Here is a 20,392-nt window from a genome sequence, read left to right on the forward strand (position 1 = left end):
CTGCATGGCAAAGGCTGTGAATACTTATGTACATGTGATTTCTTGATTTTTGATTTTTAATAAATTTGCAAACATTTAAAAAAAACTGTTTTCATATTGTCATTATGGGGTGTTGTGTGCAGAATTCTGAGGGAAAAATGAATTGAATCAGTTTTGGAATAAGGCTGTAACATAACAAAATGTGGAAAAAGTGAAGCGCTGTGAACACTTTCTGGATTCACTGTATTTGGTAAAACTTTGTGCATGGTCCGAGCAGCTTGACAACCATTAAACAGAAACATTCTCTGAGTGTTTGGAAAACCTAATGTATACTTACAGCCTGGGAAAACATTTCCTGGAAAGCTCATGTGTGTTGCAAGACTTACTGAGATGACTCAAACAGCACAGAAACAGTCACTTGGATTCAGCTTTTATTCTGACAGAACATCACCCCATGGGGATTGATATTAATCGATTACAAAGTAGGACCTTGCCAAGTGGCAAGAGAGAACAGCCTTCATGAAAGTTCAGTATACATACAACACAGTTAATGACAATCAACATGCATAATAATATAAAACCAAATACATAATAGGGGAAAATAAAATGTAGAACTCACTTCCTACTTTATATTATAAAACTAACACAACTGTCCGGTACTTTCATAGATGTTGTTTGACAAACCCAACATGGAAAATGAAACATTTCTTCACAAAATTTACTGAAATGCACAGATGACAATATACTTCTATTCCATTATTAAGGTGTTGCCATCCCTTTCACTACGTTGTGGACGGCTTGCTGATGACAGCTGGCAAGATTTCTTCCATCAAATCGTGTCTGAAGACATTATTTGAGGTTTTTTTTTGGGCAGGACTGTTCATTATAAATGGCTGTTACTTTCACTCATAGCCATGTAACATGTTTTTCCTGCAATATGTGTGCAACACACGTCTGTTCAGAATCACTGCTGACACAAATCAAGTGCTACCCAGTGATTAAACAGTGAAGGTGACTTGAATGTTCTGAAAACCTGTAGTTGAATTTATTTTTCTTTAAAAGTTTCAAAATGGAGATAAAATACATGTGTTTTTCTGACTACTCAACACATAGCAATCAACTTTGATAAAAAATAAAGTGTAAATATACAAATCATGATTAGACTGTACAGTACAAGAGTATAATAAAGGTAGAAATTGCAATCACACATATAAAAAGACACACTCATTGTGTTCTGCACGTGTTTGTTCTGTGCGATCAGTCTTTGGAAAATTACATTCATAAGAAAATTCTTAGGATAGAAACCAGAATCATAGGTTAAAGTTTTGTATAGCTAAAGCCAACATTACCATTCCATGAGGTATTTGATCAGTGACTAGAGTATACACCCATTTTACAAATAACTGTTGACAGTGGAGTGAAACCAGTTTCCAGTAACATTTAAAGACCCCAGTATGACAGAGGAAGGCTTTCTGACTGTCACTCTTTGCATAACAAACTACTATAGAGGCTCAGTACAACAAAACACACATTAAAAACCACAAGGGTCAGCTGAACAGCCTGTTTTCTGACAAAATTGAATCATTAAACGGGAGTAAAATTTTCAATGTTGTGAAACTTTAATGTAAATTATCAGAAACTTTTCACCACACACAAAAAATGATCCCACTGTAAACTACAGTTTTGCATACAGTAAATAACAAAAAACAACTTTACAGTACAAAAATCACAAACAGAGGCTCACACTGACAGTGAGTAAAAACGAGGGTGAGGAATGGGTGAGGAGGAGGAAAACGAGGGAGATGTCTGGCGTTCTTTCTCTCAGTGCAGTTGCAGAAACTGCTACATTCAGTTATATATCATGTGAGTAAAATGCAGCTGAGGGGAATGGGCGCACAGTTACTGTGGCATGCTGGGAGATTTGAGTTCTTCAGTTTTGTCTCTCCCTGCTGCCATTCACAACAAAATGGGTAAAATTAAATAGTCATTAAAACAAAATAAAAATAATTATACTGAGCATTTAAAAAGCCTGAAATAGTGTTTGTGTCACTTCCATCCAAGTATTTTTGGTTGCCGTTTGTGATTTTCATTATTGCTCGCAGAACAAAGCCACCAGTAGTCTGACAGGGTGGGCCACTTTAGTCATCCGTACCTGGGTGGTTTTAAATGTTGTCACAGTGTGGTTAAAAAGAAACAAAACAAAACAAAACTGAGTAGTATTTGGGAGATGGAGGGAAAAATTCACTGAGAAAATGTACATGTAACTGTAACTCTTCACATCTCAGAGCAGTGTGGTGATCAGAAAACAGCACATTGTCATTTCGAATAAAACAACAGTGACGCATAAGCAATGATTTTGTGTACATAAGTGTAACATTTCAGATGTTGACTATTAACTAACAAGCCGAGAATAATTAATGTTTCTTTGTAGAAGAGCTCAAGGCAGCAGATCAGCCAGAAAAAGGAAAAAAATCAGATCACATTCAAATAAACTGTTAAATAATTAAACATCTCTAACAAATGTGCCGTGGATGAGCGCAGAGAGTGCACTCATTCCTTGTTCTTTGGGTAGCGTTTCTTTGTTCTGCTGAGAAAGAGAGCCCTGTCATGCAATTGAAATTGTTTGCAGAGGTTCACGCTAAGAGAGAAGCTAGGTGCACTTGAAGTAGAGTGCTTGAGACATGTTCTCTGTCGGCCACACCTGGTTCTACTTGATCAGTGATTAGTCAGTGAGGCATGGAGTAGATGGCTTGTTGCATTCCTGTTTTCTGAGGTGGCATGTGACACAGTCTGACACGCTCTTTCCTACGAAAGAAAAATCTGATAAATAGACAGACTTTGTTTATGTGGACTGTAAACTATTTTATCATCGTTACGCTGGACTGATTGTTCTTTTGGGATGAAGTCCATTATTTGTGCAACTGTCTTCATGGCGTAAAATGTCACCACAGTCTTTATGAACAGAACTGTCTGTCAGAAACAACCTCTCTTCTGTATCTGATCGGCGTTTCAAAGTGTGGTTGGAAAAATGTTTATAGAAATCTGTACAAATCTAAAAGTCTGATCTTTATTGAAGAATCTTTTTTTTATACATAAAAATGGATTAAAATGGCAGTTAAAGTTGCCTCTCAGTTTCTTTGTGGACTGCTTCTGTTACAGTGATGCTTGACTTATTCTGGGCCTCAGTCATCTTATGCTATATGCTATGCTGGCTAATCTGTGTGTGTGCTAACGTAACCTCACTGGGCCCGTTTATACAGTATTTTTTGAAGATGACATTGAGACTGATGAAGTAAGGTAACAGAGATCAGATCAGACTCCACTGATGTGTCATTGCCACAAATTCACTGTGACAGAAGCTGTACAAAATGTCCCGACTTTACTGTTGTTCCCCCTCTGTGAACTCACACATGGCAAACAAACATGTCTGCCTCCAGCCAGTGCCCATCTTCTCTCCCTCTTTGCGAGCCTCCTCAGCAGCTGGTGGTGTGCAGTAGCTGCTTGGCCGCAGAAGCCTCTTCATTATCAGAGTTGGTCCTCTTGTCGTCTGTGGCTCTGGCTGCCTGTTTCTGCCTGCGTTTGATCTTAAACACATCCCACTTCTCAGACAGCAGGCCCTTGTTGAAAATGATGGACGCCAACCAGGAGAAAAGCAGAATGGAGAGAAGTGAGATGACCATGATGGCAGTGCGGAAGGGGAAGAACTGGGTTAGCTTTCCCTCCTCGTCCAGTCGGCAACCAGGGAATTGAATGGCGGGTGGCAGGCCGATGAGGGGCTCGCCGCTCAGGACTCTCATGATGATTCCCATCATGTAGCCCACGGTGGCTCCGTAACCGTTAGACACCTTGAAGAAGAGGATGCAGACTAGCTGGGGGAACATGATGGTGTACGACATGTCCACGCCCACAAGCCAGAAGACCAGGACGCTGCTGTCCAGGAAGGTGAGGGCAGTGCCAGCCAGACCCACCACCACCACGGAGATACGGATCACCCACTGCATCTCACGGTCTGATGCCTGAAGGAGGGAAAAGCAGGGGAACAAGAAAGACAAAGAGTTAAGTTTCACATTACACCTTATTATAAAATGTAAAGGATCCAAGGATCATCTGGACTTGAGGCCTCCTTGGCCAAGAGATCCCCTTACAAAGACACAGTGTCCATAAGTCACAGCACTATAAGAGACCAGCAGTGATCTGGCCCATTATATATGGAACAGTCTTTGGGGGGTGAAATAATGAAACAGATCATTGTTTTAAGAGAGCAAATATCACTCAGCGAATAACAGTCTGAAACAGTGGGCACAGTGTACTGTAATGTACAATACTGTAAAGTCAATAGCTACTCTGTTGCCACCCCCAGCTTATGTTGTGAGAGTACATCACAGTAATACATTCTTCAGGTTGTGAATGTCTTGTCGCTACCAACGCGACACTCTTTACGATGTTGGCCATTATAGGCGGTTTATTTTTACTGGATTATTACTGCAAATGAAAGCAGATTTAAAATCCTAAAAAGGGAGATAAGAACATGGCATACATTTCATCAAAGTGGTGTCCCAGTGATTTTGTCATATATTTGAGGGGCCTGCCAAAGACATCTTTGGTCAAAGTTGAGACCATATAACTTACTTTATACTTTATCTTTAAGCAAATAAAATGCCACAAAAACAACGCACAATATTTGCAAGAACTAAAAAACAGAGGTAAAGACCAAACCACAGAGACTGCTCTCCAGATAAGGCTGGCTGGTGAGATTTAAGGACCTACAGCACACACAACTGATATCTTTCCAAAACACTCACCTGCTTCCTGATGATGTTCTTGTAAATATTTGAGGAGAACAATGAGGCGGAGGACAGAAGAGCTGAGTCCATGGAGGACATGACAGCAGCAGCTACGGCTCCGATGCCGATGACAGAGATGTATGGGGGTGTGAGGTACTGCAGGGCGATGGGGAGGATTGAGCCTGCCTGGTCACGCTGATACGGGGTGGGCAATCCATAGCTGGTTGAGTTCCAGTCTGGGAGAGGGAACGGTAGATATTTGGATTAAGATCAAGGGAAAGTTTAAAAAACTGAAGGGAGGAATAAATGAATGAAGCAAGAAACGGGTATGTCACTACATGAGCTGAGCCTGCTGTAGATGTGAGTCAAGCATACGCAAGGCTAAATAGTTTACAGCATGAAAGGTCTGCCATCTTGGACAGCTACATCCGATTTCAATGTGCATAAGCAGATACTGGAGTCATGTTGAAAGAAGATTTGGCTAACTGTATTGGATTATATAAAAGCAAGGTCCACCTTCTCACAGTCTGGGCTGTTTGGATTTAGAATTTAATTCATTCATTCATTTAATTTAAAGTTGTATTTAATTTTTCATTGGTGGAAGATTTGAAATGTGCTCATCTTCATCAGTCTCTGTCATGAAATCTAATAAACAGAACTGAATTCATTAAAATGATGGGAAAATGACGGGAAGAAAGCTGAAAGAATTTTCCAGAGTTGTAAGTTAAGAGTGTGCACCTGTAGACGCAGCCACAGCTCCCACCAGCACAGAGGGGATACCCAGCACCAGGCAGAAGGCTGAGGAGGCGAAGCAGGTCACTTGAGCCTGGGTGTAAGATGAAGCGGACAGGATTCTTTGGTAGAAAGCCTGGTAGGCCAATCCCCCCAGTGCCTGGCACAAACACACAGTTCAGACATGATGACAGGAATCAGTTTGTATAGCACTACAGGACAGGAAGAACAATCCTCTCATGACTCTGTTGTTATGCTTGGCTGTTAGCTCATCTAATGAAATAAGCCTATTTAATTTAACTGCTGGGTTGAATTTAATTTAACTGCTGTGATTGCAGGAGTTATGTAAATACTGCATAAGCTGTGCATCAGACAATATTTTGAGCAGTCTGTATATGTGCACACTGTAATGACCTCTCCCACTCCACTCACCAGCAGCATGAAGTCGTCAAACCATTTGCCAGCCTCATCGAGCTCCACCGTGCCAACCCAGGGAGCCTGGAAGGTCTCGTTGTAGGCCGTCAGTGAGATGTCCACAGAGTGAGGGTTGGTCAACAGGAAAGGAACACACACCCACTGTATACACAAACACAAGGACACAACTAATCTAATTATGGGCCCAGCGGGGGAAGTATTCAGTCAGACACTGGGAAACTAGAACTGGAATTAAAACTAAAGCTCCAGTTTCAGAGTGGTGCATACAGTACTTCCATGTAACATCGTTAATCATGAAAAAGAAGTCTTGTAAGTGCTCAGAAAAAAAAAAAAAAGAAAACCGAAAGCAGCTTTGTGACTGACTAACATGTTTCCAGTTGGCTACAGTGTTAGTGGTTAGATTGCAACCATTGATACAACCACATATTTCACATAATTTAGATGAATCAATTTGAAGCAGCCATTTTGAACGTGGAGTGAGAGAAACCTCAAACATACTTCACAGTTCTCAAACACGCTGATGAAATCAGTTGTGCTTTTATTTGGCAGGTAATTTAATCAGCTAGCATAGTAAATAAGCAACCTGGTATCTCTGTTAGACTCTATATTGAAATTTGAGCCTTATCATCTTTCACTTTGATCCACTTGTTTCTATTATGTATTTGAGTGAGTAATCTGATCGGACTCATACTTGAATGATGTTCCCACAACCCGATGTTGAAAACGGCTGCTGTGTGAACCAGTCAGTAAGATGTTACGCACCAGGCTGACAAAGATGAGGATGAGCTGGATGACATCTGTGTAGGCCACAGAGTAGAGTCCCCCCAGCAGTGTGTAGATTATGGCCACCACTGAGGAGATGATGATGGAGTAGACGTAGGACAGATCCAGGATCACGCTCATAGTTCCACCTGGAACAACACAGCAGAGCTATGAGCACCGGAGGACTGATGGAGGCAAAATGTCTCATAGCAAAGTCTTCTAATGTACAGGTATTGGTATCAACAGATACATGCAACTGCTTACTGTAGTTTAAGTAAGAGCTTTATTAGGATCTCAGTCTCGATTTTGCTTTTAAATCTTTTCTCTCACACACGGACACACACATATTCATGCATCCACTCTTATGTGCTTATACTTAAGATTCAATAAAAAGCTAGGCAACGGCATTGTCTTGTTATACTGTCATGCCTTAATGCAGTATTTTCCAAAGAACACTTTGACAAATTACACTTTTACCAACAAAGAGCAAAACATTACAGTTCTAGTCTTTTGAGTCAAGAATTAAGTTACTCAAACATGGGTGGCATTGGCTTAATCCTTTAAAAAGCATCAAAGTTTTGCTTAGGTGAAGAAACAAGCATAAAATGACATAATAATATGTCATACATAAAAATGATAATGATAAAAGTATAAACAAACAGAACCATACAGAAACATATAACAGAAGCAGCCTATTGATTGTGACTTCAAAGTATTCCTTTTTCACCCTCTTGGGTGAATTATCACCTTGTAAATAAAGACAAAATTTGACTAAGTTTAAAAAAAAAATAAAGATGAAGATAAAGAGTGTATCTTCAAGTGGTGAAACAAATGGGAAAAAAAACAATGTATAAGTAAATGTAAACAAGTGAATTAAAAAAGAAGACATCTTGTTACTAAAACAAGGCAAGCAAAACATCACTACCTTCACCGTCTCTTCTCCCACATTGCCAGGGTCCCCCCAGCCGCAGCCTGCAGCCACACCACAACAATGCCCTTAAACAGAGAAGTGTCAGATCGGCACCATCGATCGCCACTCACCACCCTGCTGACCTGTCAGCCCCCCCACCACCATCACAAACCACCCCGTCACAACTTTCTGTCTTCCCCACCAGCTCTGCATCATCTTGACGATGCATACTTGACCGTTTCAGTTTGACCTTTCACCCCATGTGTTTGACATTTTTGAAATCTGATCCGTTACTCCGGAAGCTTTGTAACCTTACAGTATTTATTCCATCTGCTTAATCATATTTTCTAAAATAGCTGTTTTTTTGTATCTTTCTTCTACGGACACTAACTAACCCATCACTTAAAACAAGTAAATACTGCATTCAATAAACTCCTGTTCACACTTGGCACTAAAAAGCATCTAATTACAGGTGTGAATGCACGTCCATCCTCACTGAGAGTTGGTCTCAGTGAGGATCGATAGATGAATGAATGATCTAAAATGACCTCCAGGGAAAGTTACTGTAACCTAGTTGTCATTTTTCAGTCCTTTAATCACGTTTCTTTTGAACTTTTTCTTTCTGATTTTTGTCTTTCTCATTTTCTGTGTATCATCTGTGTAGCTTTGCTGTGTTTTGCGTTAGGTGGCCAGTCAAGCTGCTTTCTGATGCCAGAACTGAAATCCATCTCAACTATATCTATACCTGATTTGTTTACCGGATCTGTGCAGAAACACATCCAGATCGAACAGGCTCTTAGTGCTGTTGTTGTTTGTCCTGTAATTTATCTTATGGTGAGCCATGACGCAACATGTATCGTAAATAATTCCTAGGTGATCTGTTTTCCTGATATATTTCTAGATCTCTTATCTGTTCTGTGCTGAGCTGTGCTGTTCCCCTCTGTGCTAAATTTAGGAAGAGGAAAAGTGGAATGAGATTCAGAGGCGAAGAGCTGCCTAAATACCCCCCCTGTTGTTTTTAGCTGCTTGTCTCACTTTCAAAACTCATGCATGTGTGTGCATGCACACACACACACACACACACACACACACACACACACACACACACACACACACACACACACACACACACACACACACACACACTCATTGCAGCCTTTCTGTCCTGTCCCCAATTCCTTCCCGGCAGAAATTTGACCGTGACTGTTCTGATACTACACGCCTCACTGACAGCGCATGGAAGGTGTGTTTTAAAAGTTAAATCCTTTCTGACACTGAACCACTACACACACACACGCACACACACACACACACACACTCACACTCACACTCACACACACACACACACACTCAGACAGACCATGTAGCTCAGTTTATACTACACAAACACACACACATACACAGTCTCCCAGCAACAACGCCCCGTGGGTCAAATGCTCAGCGCACTCTCTGGAGTGTCAAGTGTTTACGTGTGTGTGTGTGATGCCAAGCACACATCGGGCATGCATGCAGAACTATCCCAGAAACGACAGGAGGTTTTTCTGAGGAGTGAGGGGTCCCCTGATTCTATATTGGTTTAATAGGTTTGGATAAAAACGTCCCAGGAACATTCCTGCCTGCCTACCAGTCCTTTTGTGGAGCGTCAGCACAGTGACTCAAACACAGTCAATGGATGTTTTCAACTTCTTTTTACACACAGAAATGAAATTATAATTGAGCTTGTATTATTTACTCCCTATCAGTCAGTCAGAGCCTTGGCACAAACACTGGAAAGAAGTTGAAATCTAGTTTTGAATAATTGATCACCTTTCACAATCAACAGGCTGCTCGATGTCTAACCCCCTTTTTCTAATAACACTGGAAAAGAAAACAGCATTAAAAAAAACAAACACAAGAAAACATTATGTACACGCATGCATGCACACATTTTCTCTGCTGCACACACACACACACACAAAATTAAATCATCACTTACAGATTAGAGAAACAACAGTAAAAACAACAGTGCCAAGTCTACAAGCTTCTGAAGAGCAGTACACAAGGATCACATCATAAGACTCCACTTTAACGTTGTCATCGGAACAGTTTTCCACTCTGGACAATAACCCTCATCATAATAATCCACTGCAGCAGCTGATTATTTTTAGCAACTGACCCTCAACGTGCTTTGCCAACATTTGTGTTTTAATTTCATTTCAGCAGAGCATCTACAGCCTCTGGGTGTAAAATGTGCATGTGGCAGGTATTTTCTGTGCTTTCCTACCTAGAGCTTGGAGAATAAATAAGCTATTCTCTTGAAGCACAGCATGGTACGGCTCTCTGTTTATTAAGCACTGTAAAGTTTTTTTTTTTTTTATTAAGTTAATTGACTAGGCGGCACTTACTGTGCTATGCCTGTCAAGCTTTCCTCACACATGCAGCTTACAATGTTAACGGTGGCAGAATTACCATTTTAAATTCTTGGTAATTTTTTTAAACAATGGGTCCTTGACTTAACTTGACAGAGGTAGTCAAATGCAGGCTTCTATTAATAGCCGGCAACTCTTACTGATTTTGTCTGCTGAAATTACAAATGTCACAGGCAGATTTTTTATCAGGGTTGGTTGAAACTCTTTAATAGTTCCAGTCTTACTTTAAACCAAGAATCTTGTAAGAGGATCTTAACTTCATGATCATTCTAACATAGGCCTATTTTTCCTAAGCTTACATACTTGTTTGTCTTTTTAAAACACTATGTTTTCATTTTTAATGTTGCAAGAGAAAAGGCCTTTGGGATGAGAACTCATCTCTCTAATATAATGCTTTATCTGGTAAGATGGCTGGGCTGAGAAACCTCCTAAAACAAAGAACAGAGGACACAGAGCAGCTAATGTTACCCTAAATTCTGAAAGCACCCAGGACTGGCTTCCACGTGGTGGACGTGCTAGTCCTAAATGGGTCTTTTTTTCTAAGGGAATGTGTAACCCCATAAACCAAAGTGGTTAGTTAATGATCCTTGGCTTTAGATGTGATAAGCTACTACTGTTGGTAGTATGCTAGTTAGCTGGACATGCTACTTGCAGTTTACGTTATTACAGACCATTTCATCCATTCCATACACTTTTTTTTTTTTTTTCTGTGGTTTTAATTTTTGGAAATGCAGTTAAAAAACAGAGCCACTAAACTCTTCATATACAAATAAGTATCTTGCTACAGCTCCATGCACACTCCTTTAACGTAAAACTTGACAGACCCACCACGTCTAATTATGTTCTCACAAATATCGTGCCACAGTGTTTTTTTAACTTCATATGTTCTTCTTGTTGCTGAACACACTGTGTGGACAAATTAACTGAAGCACCTAACAAGACAATAAAAACATAATACAATACAACAGATCAGCAATAAATAGTTCCTGAATATGGTTTTCATTGTTTCAGGAGGTGTTACCTAATGTGGCAATGATTTTGTTATGCTGTACTTTCGTTTTTTGTTTATCTAACCTGCTTTTACAGTGACATAAATGAGTTGGTGGCAAAAAAGGTCACATCATTTCCAGTTTTTCTACTCTAGTGTTTGTGCACATAGTGTGCCCAGATCTGTGGGTGCCTGCATGATTGCATAAGCATGTGTCATACATTATAGGGCCAGACAGTTTTACAGTGTGTAAGTAACTTACCAAGGCTGACGAGTGTGCGTGCCACCCACAGGACATCGGCCACCAGTGCGGGAAAGATCAGCGCACTGCTCAGGACGTTCCCATACTTCTGTTGGAAAGGGTCCATCATTGTCACGTACTTGTTCTCTCTCATGGGCTTGGCAAAGAAAAAGCCACCTGGAGCAGGAGGGAAGAGATTAGCATAAAATCAGAGCCTCTTTGTGGAAAAGATGAAGCAGTCAATTTTAAAACATGGCTGTATTTCTATCATTTAAAAACCCATATGAGAGAGTAAGGAAGAAGAGGAAGAGTAAAAGAACAAACGCGTGTGAACAGTGAGAAAAACAGGTGTTCCCACCAGATAACTCAACAAACACTTTCAGCTGAACTCATGGGTAAACTTGGCCAACAATGGACAAGGACATAAGAGGAAATGTTATATTTTCTGATCAGGGACTTTGGGGTTTCCAGTTCCTATTGTTTCTCCACCACGCAGGCCATTGTGACACCGGGGCCTGAGCACTAATGATTCCACCTGTTGCAAATGTTTACAGACAGATAACTGAGTTGGTCAGTTTGGTGAATTCAGGAGCAGGCAAGCTAAGTCTCTTTGCACCTGTTGCCTCGAGTTGCAATCCTGAACTGATTTCTCATGGTCCTATTTTTAACACGAGTGACACTTTTATTGGTGTGTGGAGTCAGATGGGGGTTGGGGGTATGGGAGCAGTGACAGTAGCCAACAACATTTCAGCTCAAGACGGAAGTCAGTTGATTTTGATATTACAAGACCAATATGTACAAGACCATCCATTAAATCTTTAATCCTTCCCTGTGTGGGTAACATGCACCGTTAGACAAGCTTCACTTGTCCAGTTGTATCCAGTTAAATTTGGCCCACACTGCAATCAGTTGACATCATTCATTAAAAAAAAAAAGGGAAGGATGATAGCACTGGGGGAAGGGTCAGGGTTTATGGTTTAGGGTTTTAGGTTTTGGGGTCACTGGTGCCACTCACCTAAGAAGAAGGTCAGGACATAAGGCACAGGCATGAGAGCCCACACTGCGCCTAGTGTTGGGTTGTATGTTGCCTCAGCTATACCAAGGATGAAGCCTCCACCCACCCATGTAGCTGCCAAGACACAAACACACATGTTAAAAGGAGAAACAACACACACACACAGCTTGTGCATTCTAAAGACTACATGCTTACTACACACCACTTTTTTTTAAGACATCAATTACCAACCTTCTTTCCCCTAAACATAAATTATTTGGATATTTGTTGTCAAAAACACATCAGAAAGACTCAAAATGACAACTGGGCTCCCTTTGACTGCTTTACCAGTGAGAGTGAAGATGCCAACTAGCAAGTTGATGTTGCGTCCAGCCAGTAGTGTTATCTCCATGCCGTCTCCCGTGCACTTCCTCTCCTCCCTCTTGGAGCGCATGGACGCCCAGATGCCGGTGCCCAGGATCAACAGGTAGAACACTGCCATCACTACAAGACCTGGCACATTGAGAGCCATCCTGATCTACTTTTGTCTTTTCCTGTCAGATAGAAAGAGAGAAAGAGACATCAAGATCTGAGTTGCCAAACCCTAAAAAAGGTAATACAGAAATACTGTTTGCAATGGCTGTTAAATTCACTGCAACATGCAGTATAAAATACACAAACAAAAATCACAAAGCAGTACATATTCTTTTCTTTTGATGTAAAAATAGTTTTAGGGCTGCAGGGCAAGAGGGGTGGGAGAGACAAGTTTGCACAAATTCAATGTCACCTAAGATGATTCTGAAATCATCTGAAAAAAAAAAAAAAAAAAAGTACATTCATCATGTGGAAAGCTCTTAAATGCAAATGATAAACAATAACGAATAGAAAACAGTAGCATGTACTCAAATGACTGGAGAGAATGAGGTGAAAAAGGAACTGTATGTCTTCTTAAAGAAAGAAAGTGAATCAAGAAAAAGGCTGCAGTGGAAAAAAAAAAGACAGGAGCAACAGCATTTGGGATGTCCTGACTCTACTTGCTTGGAAGGTGGGGCGAGGAAAAGAGGGAAAGGTGAAGCAGAGGAGAAAAAACTAGAAGGCAAGGGCTGGGAGGGATGAAGAGTCGGAGAGGCGAATGGGGTCTCACCATAATACTTGGCATCACTGACAAAGATGGCGGACAGATGTTGTCCCCCGTCTTCAGTGGTTGGATGGCGCGAGTTTCGACCCCAAACATCGGGAAGTGAACACACCTCAGAGCCACGTTAGCGTGTACGTATGTGTTTATATTTATATGTGTGGGTACCGTTAGTGTGTATTCGACAGATGGTTTTCTAAAAAAAGGATTAAAATATGAGAAAAGCCTTTGCACCTATAAAAAAGAAGCGTTAATCTTTAACTGCTGGTTTGCACCTACTTGCACCCACTTCTCTGCACATTGACATGGCTTATGTTAACTATACTGTATCAACAGTGTAACTGGAGGACTCAAGACAAGTTTTTGTTTATTTTTTTTATATCTAATCATCAGAGTAAGGCAGCTTCTTAGAAAACCTCTTTCTTTGTTACAGGCAGAAACCTACTTATCATAAACACACCCACCCTTTTCATGGTGGAAAACAAGACGTGGATCCTGGCCAGCGTGGTGAAAAACATGTTATGAAGAAAGCTTTGGCTTGAATCATAAACCTCAAGGAAGAAAGAATGCATGTATATCCACTTAGGAGAACAGGGAAAGGAAAAAAGGAAATGTTTGTGAAAGGAATGGACTGAAAAATACGGGTAGGAGGCAAATGTATGTGTACGTGTGTGTTTATGTAAAAGCACGGAAAGGAATGGGTGAGGGGCTGGAGAGCTGGGGGAGCTGGCTCTGTGCCAAGGTCAATAAAAGCTCACTCACGTGGCCTGTGTGTTTTTCGATGTTCTGTTTATATGTATGTATATGTGTGTGTGTGTGTGTGTGTGTGTGTGTGTGTGTGTGTGTGTGTGTATGTGTGTGTGTGTGTGTATGCATTGTTGCAGCCCTTGCATACCAGACATTGCAGAGTTCAAACTGCATCTTTATGTTAGATTATAGCACAGATATTTTCAGGCCAAATGCCTATAAATTCAAGGAAAACCAAGAACTGTACTCTGTAAAATATTATGACTGATGGAACTCCGATATCTGAAGAGGATTCATTTAAAGAATCTACATATTAGGAGTTCACTTCATTATTTGAGTTAATGTAACAGATGAGTGTGTTGGCATTCTCCCGCAGTAGCATTGAAAGCTGTTAGTGTGGCAGTACAAGCAACCCTTTCAAATCGCAAACAAACAAGTACGGAGTGTGACAGCCCGCCTCATAATTAACACTGCCAGACAGCGAATAATACTCAGAAACAGCATTACACTCTACAAAGGCAGCACACTTCTACTTTTTTGGTGTTAGCCACCATTAAAAACAACAGCATTAACCTCTTAGAGAACAATTAATGTTTGTAACCTTTCCAAGGACTTGTAAAATTTTTATAGGGGCTTTCTGCAACTACAGGAGCGACAGAATTCCCTGTGGGCTGCTGGTATTTTTCATCTGCTTGTAAAAAAAAAGAAAAAGAAAAGAACATTCGAGAAAGAATTGTGGGGACGCCGTGTCCCAGTCCAATGAATTTCTGAAACACTTGCTCCTGAGATGTTTGGACAAAAACACATCATCCACATTATGTAATATTTCATGGTTTCCTTTAAGCTGCAGTAATCAATATGTAACACATGCTAACAGATACAAGGCCCTGACATACTGTCTAAGTGATTTCTGATATATATATTTTTTGTCTCACTGCAGTGACCGGTTGCTGCTTTGAATAATTCACACAAGAGCAGTGAGACTAAAACGTAGAGTAAACGAGTCAAAGAGCCAAAACTACGAGCTCAAAAAAGGTTAAAATGCTCCGTAGCAGCACTGAGTTCAGAGTCATTTGATTTACTAGTAAGGTAAAGAGCTGGTTGAATATTAGTGACGTGTTACTGTATCAGCAGCTCTATGTTTCAGCGATGCAGGATTTTCACAGTCCTGGCTGTTTTAGTGAGCCCCCCTCCTCTTTGTAGCAGTATGCAAGATGTATCACAGAGAGAGCGGTGGAGTCGATCTATAGGGATATTCACACCTATTGACCTATTTTAGAAGAGGAAAAAAAGTCTTCTTCTATTTCTCCCTCCCTCACTGCACACTCACACAAAAACTGGCCAGTGATTGCGGATCATCTGCCTTTCTTCAGTGGCTATACTCATGTTACTGCCTGTGGTCCAAATGAAACGCATCTGAAATGCATTATTTCAGATGTTTGAACTGATTCAGTCATACTTCATTAACATTGCCATGAAGTAAATGCTCCGTATTTTTTGCAGTGATCGAAGCCAAATTAATATTTAACTCTTGTGTGCTGAAGGCAACTTCCAACCAGGCAACAAACTCTCACTGCAGTGGAGCAGAGCTATAATAAAACCTAATGGGTTTTCCTTTTAAAACACTCCAAACAGATTGGCTAATGCACTGGCATTCACATCATGGTCATGCCAATGTGGTCCGCAGAGTGCAGCCTATGATGGGGTCTATTCATTTGCATACACAACAGATATTTCCTGCTAGGTGGAACAAAGGATGCAAATAAATTCATTAATTTTAGAGAAATATTTTAGTGATGAGTCTGTCAATAATTATATGCTTTCCTGTTTCCTAGTCAGTGCCGACTTTGCCTCTGATCTTGAGGCAACTGTACTTAGAAAAAAAATGTTGGCCAGTGAAATTTCTCTGCTGTGGTGAAATATGCCTCCCTCACTGTTTGAGACGTTGTGAATGGGAAGGTCATTAATTTCTATCAGTAGCACATAAACACACAGTAACCCCATGAATACAGACATAACACACCCAGTGAGGTCAATTTGCTTACTCCAGCACCTGGTAACTTTCCATAACTCTTCGCACACGACTCAAGAACGAAAACAATGTGCAGTCACATTAAGAGACGGGACACAGAGTTAAGCAATATATCTCAATATTTCTACACAATTATTTTTTAATTTGTGACTTGTGCCACTTTAAGATAACAGTCACTTTCACAATTACTACTTCTTAAGGCAGTAAAGTCTGTTTAGCATCATTTTTTAAACCTTAAACTTTTTATAAACTTTCAAACTGTTTTTTTTTTCTTTTTGTGGTGAGAACCAAACCAAGAAAAATCCCCATGAGAAAAACCTTTCAACCTGCACACCACAGTGTCACACAGGAAGAAAATACAGCACAACGTTTTTAAAAAGTTGACATTATATGTGTAACTTAGCTGAAAAGAAAAGGAACTGAAAAAGAACTGTACAAATAAACTGTACTTCAGTTGTTTGAGGACTTCTTTAGGCAAACATTCAGTGGTGTGGCTGATGTCAGGCTGTAAAAATAGAAGCCTGTAATCATGTCTAATTAGTGATTGAATGAATCATTAAATTAAAAAAGTGTACAGGTGTCTCAATAGCTGCTTGAGAGGCTAGTAAAAAACAGTTTGAGGTTGCCCCTCAAGACTGCCAGTGATGGTCAGTCAACCACTTGCATCTATTATTTTTTAGACTTTTATAAAATTTGAAATCAGATTGATTCAGTTTAACTGTACAGTTTACAATCAAAGTTATATTCCTAACATACAGCACAGCAAGCAAACTTACTCTGATTAGCAGTATTAATCAGCAGCCAGACAGAAGCATCAGCAAGCAAACCTGGTGAAGCTGCTCCACGGGTTTTAAATAAAAACAGGTTCTTGTTTCTATTCAAGCGGAATTTTGAAAGTTTACTTAGCCTTTTGTATGTGGCTATGAGTCCAAATTTGATTTGAACTTCTGTATTTTGTTCAAACTGGTGATGGTCCGCTCTTTACCTTCAGAACAGTTTCCAACTCACAATCGTCTCTGCTCTGTTCCTCATTCAATCAGACATGTCAGAGATAATTGTGGTAAATCACCAAAAGCCTTTGATAGTCGCATTTCAGATTTAGGATCTCATTGGTCTTTGAGGCAAACAAAATGCAACTCTCAGGTCCCTGAGGTTGAAAAGAACCACAGAGGTATCCCTGATTTCTCCCATAGTACAACAACACTTTGTAAAATTCAGCGTTGACAGAAGGTATGCTGCAGCTTTGACATGTTCGATGGCTTTGTGCCACAGACTGAAAGTTATCTTTGGCTCTGAGAGAGAGCAAGTACAGGACTGATTTCCTCTGTGATGAGAGTGTCTCCGGACATGACTAATGTCTAAATATTCCCTGTGGTTTTCTTTTTTATACAGGTGCAGAAGTGTGTCTTGGTACAAGTGCAGCTACAGCATTCTTTATAGGAAAACCTCTCCCTTTACCCCCCACCCATGCATCTCGTCTCCCTGCCTCTCAGTACTTTTCCGTTCAGACCAGCCCTTCTGCCAACTGTGTTGCTGCCGCCTGCGTCCTCTCCATCTCCACCCCCTGCGGTTTTGTGATGTGGAGAGAGTGCTCACAGACATCATCATCTGCTCATAGTGGTTAGTACTGAACAGCGTAACTGGTCATTTTCACCACAAGTCAGCAAGAGTCTGCGCGCATGCACATTTTCACATGCTATAAGGCTGTAAGACGTGAGGCTGAGTCAGAGCACCAGTGAAGTGTGACCTGTGTGCTGCAGTCCAGACACAAAGGTGTTGTCTTTCACAGAAAGATGGGGGAATAAAGTAATTAGCCCTCTCTTAACAACAACTTCACTTTTATGTCCCGAAACACTTCGTTGTTGTCCCGACACCGGTTCTCTGGGACAGGTCCGGCCTTGATTTAGATCATATCTGAGAAATAATCCATCAAGAGCAAGAAGCAAGACACAGAGCACAACCAGCCACCACAAGCAACTTGAAAGGGTTCTATATCTAAGTATTGTACTTAGCTTAATTTTTGTACAAAAAAATTAAATAAGATTATCAGCAGAACATGAAGAAATGAGAGTTTTGCTGTTTTGTCAAAGACTTCTATGTATTGCGTTGCAGAAATATCTACTGTCTACCTTTCAGTTAAACCCGGCCGTTCCAGTTTCGTAATACCACTTTGTCCCTGCCCTCAGCCTGCTCTCAGTCCAACATGAGAGGATGAAGAAGCAGCACTCTCCAGAGGGCAAGAAACCGCTTCAGTCAGCAAAGAAAAGTGACAGAAATAGAAGCAAAACTAGTATAAATTAGTGTTGCTTTAGTGGAGACACTTCTTGGGGAGTGAAGTAAAGTTTGATGCTAACCTCATGTTTCTTCTAGACTGAAAAATAAACAGCTCCTTTAACATGTTACCACGCCTACAGACTTTGTACAATCAAAGCTAAAAACCTCGATGTTACACATTACAGGATATTTTGAGTGGTCGTTATCAGATCTTGATTTCTGCTTTAAACACAGAATAGCACCTTGAAACAAAGGTGGAGTTTCATTGTATGTGGCAAGTTGCTAATTCACTCACAGGACCCAGAGGCAATTGCGTCAGAGGTTAAGTGGGAAACAAAAGTACACATTAGGGACATCCAAAGCCTATCACTTTGAACAAACTGAAGCTAATCTCCTGATCTTAGAATAGGGCCACTCACTTTGTTAGTTCACTCAAGGCAGCGTGATGAGGAGCTGTCAGGGTGAGTCAGCCCTCAGGGGTGATGACTTTGATTAAGAGACACAGGAACAATGTGAATGATAAAAAGGCTGAGAGGAGCCAATATGGCAAAAAGCGCTTTTATTCCACGGGATGAGAACTGCCAAGAAACACCGCAATAAAAAAAACAGGAAAAACCAAAAAAGATAAAAATTAAATATCACCGAGGACATAAATTATTTTTAAAAATTTATGTCTACAGTGACACATGTAAAACTCCTGTGAGGGTATATTATTAAAAATAAATGACAGCAGTCTCTCTACACAGTCACTCTAAAACATTTGGTTAGAAAAAAAAAAAACATGCCTAAAAAAAAAAAAAAAGAATTTTCATATTTTTCATGACATTACAGACTCTTAAAAACAAGATTTAAATCATTAAAATATATTTTCATCAGTCTAAGTCAGTCATACCACACACTGCAGTCTGACCACTGTCTGAGCCTCTACAACTCTCTATTCTAAGACCAAGTGCAGTGGAAAATTACAGCTTATCAAAACAATTGATAGGGAGAACACAGAAAAACAGAGATGGGCAGTTGTAGTCACAGAGGACAAACCACAAGAGCCAATTGGTCTCTGAGGCAGTGCCCCTCAGTTCTATTTCTAGGACAGGCACGCATTCTCATTTAGAGTGTCCCAGCTTCACCGAGCAGGAATAGCTTCCACAAAAGAAAAACCCATGCATACTGTACATGCACACATAGAAACACTTGTTTACTATCAAGCAAAAACATGTGCACAAAGTCAAACAGATGTACATAAAGTAAACATAATGAAAACAAAAAAAACAAAAACAAACTGAGCACAGGAGACACAGATGAACATATTCAGTGATTGAATACATACCTAGGGTACGTGTCAGTTCTTAGAGATGATGGGAAGAAGCAACAGAGGCTATTCTCACAGGACAGAGAACAGGCCGGGTGATAAATTCAGTCCAGGAGGAGAAAAACTCATGCACCACTCATCCACACTCTGCTGGGGAGTGAGACAGAGAGACTGCCAAGAGATGGAGGGCAACACAAAGAGACAATTGGTGCTCTTCAGTCTCTTAAACTCAAGAGGTCAAAAAGTCTATTTCAAAATTTTTGTTTCTTTAAAAAAAAAAAAAAGAGTTTGTAACAAAGTGCTGTGCAGTGAAGGAGGGAAAGGAGTCAGAGTTGATGTTCAAAGCTCATGAGGCAGGTTCAATGAGGGAGGACGGAACTCTCTAGAATCAGCACTCAGCCTTCCTCTGGTTTTAAACCTCATGGGGTGGGAGGGGTCAGACAGGATACAAAGAGAAGGAAGCTACCACTACTGCCACCTGATTGGTGACTGCACTGGTGCTCCTGTCTGCAGCCAATTAGCTGTGTGGGGAATGCAAAGCAGACCCATCCCCTGTTTTGCTTTGGTCCACATGAGGATGACTTTTGACTGTCGGGAGGTCCTGGCACCTCCAGCTGCTCATGATCAGCTCATTAACAACTCTCCTTTTCTTTATCCAACTC

General features: G+C 40.6%; 1 protein-coding gene across 1 annotated transcript; it reads right to left on the reverse strand.

Annotated features, from left to right (window-relative positions):
* Positions 1–397: 397 nt before the first annotated feature.
* Positions 398–20,098, reverse strand: LOC121181221 (high affinity choline transporter 1-like). Its single transcript, XM_041037070.1, has 9 exons — positions 19,749–20,098; positions 12,582–12,787; positions 12,255–12,368; positions 11,261–11,416; positions 6,693–6,841; positions 5,928–6,071; positions 5,502–5,655; positions 4,782–4,999; positions 398–3,995 (listed from the first exon to the last, which is right to left on the reverse strand). Exons 2-9 carry the CDS (start codon positions 12,763–12,765, stop codon positions 3,453–3,455), a joined length of 1,662 nt encoding a protein of 553 aa, XP_040893004.1. The 5' UTR covers positions 12,766–12,787; positions 19,749–20,098; the 3' UTR covers positions 398–3,452.
* Positions 20,099–20,392: the final 294 nt, after the last annotated feature.

This window comes from Toxotes jaculatrix, chromosome 4 (assembly GCF_017976425.1).
Source record: "Toxotes jaculatrix isolate fToxJac2 chromosome 4, fToxJac2.pri, whole genome shotgun sequence".
Taxonomy (NCBI): Eukaryota; Metazoa; Chordata; class Actinopteri; family Toxotidae; genus Toxotes; species Toxotes jaculatrix.